The 1,681-nt window shown below is 35.5% G+C and overlaps 1 protein-coding gene across 1 annotated transcript; it reads right to left on the bottom strand.

The window, feature by feature from the left end:
* Positions 1-660: 660 nt before the first annotated feature.
* Positions 661-1,380, bottom strand: LOC131659185 (uncharacterized). The gene is made up of 2 exons (XM_058928410.1): positions 1,053-1,380; positions 661-911 (listed from the first exon to the last, which is right to left on the bottom strand). Exons 1-2 carry the CDS (start codon positions 1,378-1,380, stop codon positions 661-663), a joined length of 579 nt encoding a protein of 192 aa, XP_058784393.1.
* Between the last annotated feature and the right edge of the window lie 301 nt (positions 1,381-1,681).

The following is a 1,681-nucleotide window of genomic DNA, read 5'->3' as shown; positions in this document are numbered from 1 at the left end:
ATATCACAACTTGCTCTCTTTTAAGATTATCACCAATTCCATTGCCAACTTCTTTGCCACTCTGAGTTAAATTGGTTTGGCAATGATCCTTCGGATTGGCTTAAGTGTTATCAAAAAATGTTTCTCCTTATTGATCAGCTAATTGCTTATATATTTAACCAATTTGGTTTTCAAGATTCTTGATGGCCGCATCAGTGTTCTTTTGATTTACCATGGACATTTGCATGAATTGATTCAAAGTGTCCCCCATCTTTGGATTTCTATCTTGTGATTGGGGATTTTGATTATAATTCATATAAGGATTTTGTCTATTGGATGGTCCTGCTTCTAGTCTCCATCCTTGGCCATATTGTGGGTTTTTCCCTCTTTGTTGATAACCAGGATTGTTTTGATATGGTGCTTGCCTTTGTTGATATTGATTTTGACTTCCCATAAAGTTCACCTCTTCATTTACCGGAGGGCAATAACTTGTAGGATGATATCCATTGCAATCTCACAAAATGCTACTTGTTGATGTTTGTTTGGAACTTTTTGCATCTCTTTGAGTTGTTGCGGAAGCTTTGACATTTTCTTCATAAGTGCTTCCACTTGTGGAGACAATAGTTTGTTCCGATCCAAAATTGCATCATTTGTTCCCAATTCAATGATTCCAACTTTCTTTTATGATGGTTCTCTATTGTGTTGAACTTGGTGATCATTGAGTGTCACTTGATCATTAATAGATATTTCATCCTCTGCACTCTTAGACATTAAAGAACCACCTGTAGTCGCATCCAAAAGAAGTTTTTGTTGCGATTGAAGTCCATTGTGGAAGATGTGAATTTGAGTAAGATCATCAAAACCATGGTTGGGAAATCTTCTTAACATTGACTTGTATCGCTCCCAACCTTCATAAAGGGATTCACTTGAACCTTAAGAAAATACACCAATTGAGGTTTAGGCCTCCATAAATTTTTTGTGTGGAAAGAACATATCAAGAAATTTTTCCTCAAGTGCATTCCAATTTGTCATTGTTTGAGTTGGTTGATCTAGATACCACTCTTTTACTTTACCGATCAAAGAATAAGGAAATGATCTCATGAAAACTTGTTCTTCTTCTGCTTCTAGAGCTCCAAGTGTCCCGATAATTTCATAGAATTTAGTAAGGTGAGTATATGGATCTCCATGGTCAAGCCCAGAGAAAGGATTTGCATAAAAGATTTGTAGCAATCTATTCTTCATCTCTGGATTTCTTGCATTATGTTTAGGTCTGATAATATGACCATTTTTGCTTGGGCTATTAACACAAGGACCATGAAAAATGATTTCTTCAGCCATGACTTCTTCGACAATAGAAGTTGTTGAAGAAGTAGAAGACAAAGTTCCTTCCCATTGGTTCATTTGTTTAGCTAGTTGCCTTCTCTTTCTGGTTTCGCTATTAATTTTTTGAACAGTTCTTTCAATCTCAGGATAAAAAAAGTGGATCTTTCGGAAGACTTCCTCACATAAACAGAGTTCTGAACTACTAGCAGCACAAATGAACAAACACGGGGGATAATGAATATTAATAGTATATAAATGATTTAAAATAATAGAAACTATAGTAATGCTTGCAATATCTAAACGCCAATTCCCGGCAACGATGCCATTTGATGAAAAGTTTTTTAAGTGGGTAAAGTATTTTATATCGTCTTCATAGGGA

Source organism: Vicia villosa, linkage group LG3 (assembly GCF_029867415.1).
Source record: "Vicia villosa cultivar HV-30 ecotype Madison, WI linkage group LG3, Vvil1.0, whole genome shotgun sequence".
Taxonomy (NCBI): Eukaryota; Viridiplantae; Streptophyta; class Magnoliopsida; order Fabales; family Fabaceae; genus Vicia; species Vicia villosa.
The sequence above is the reverse complement of the archived record's forward strand: the minus strand, read 5'-3'. Positions and strand labels throughout refer to the sequence as shown.

Excerpts from the sequence above, each read along its gene's own strand:
- LOC131659185 (XM_058928410.1), bottom strand. The coding sequence starts at position 1,380 with ATGAACCAATGGGAAGGAACTTTGTCTTCTACTTCTTCAACAACTTCT. Across the intron at positions 912-1,052 it reads ATTTCCTTATTCTTTGATCG|GTTCAAGTGAATCCCTTTAT; the intron begins GTAAAGTAAAAG and ends TATTTTCTTAAG.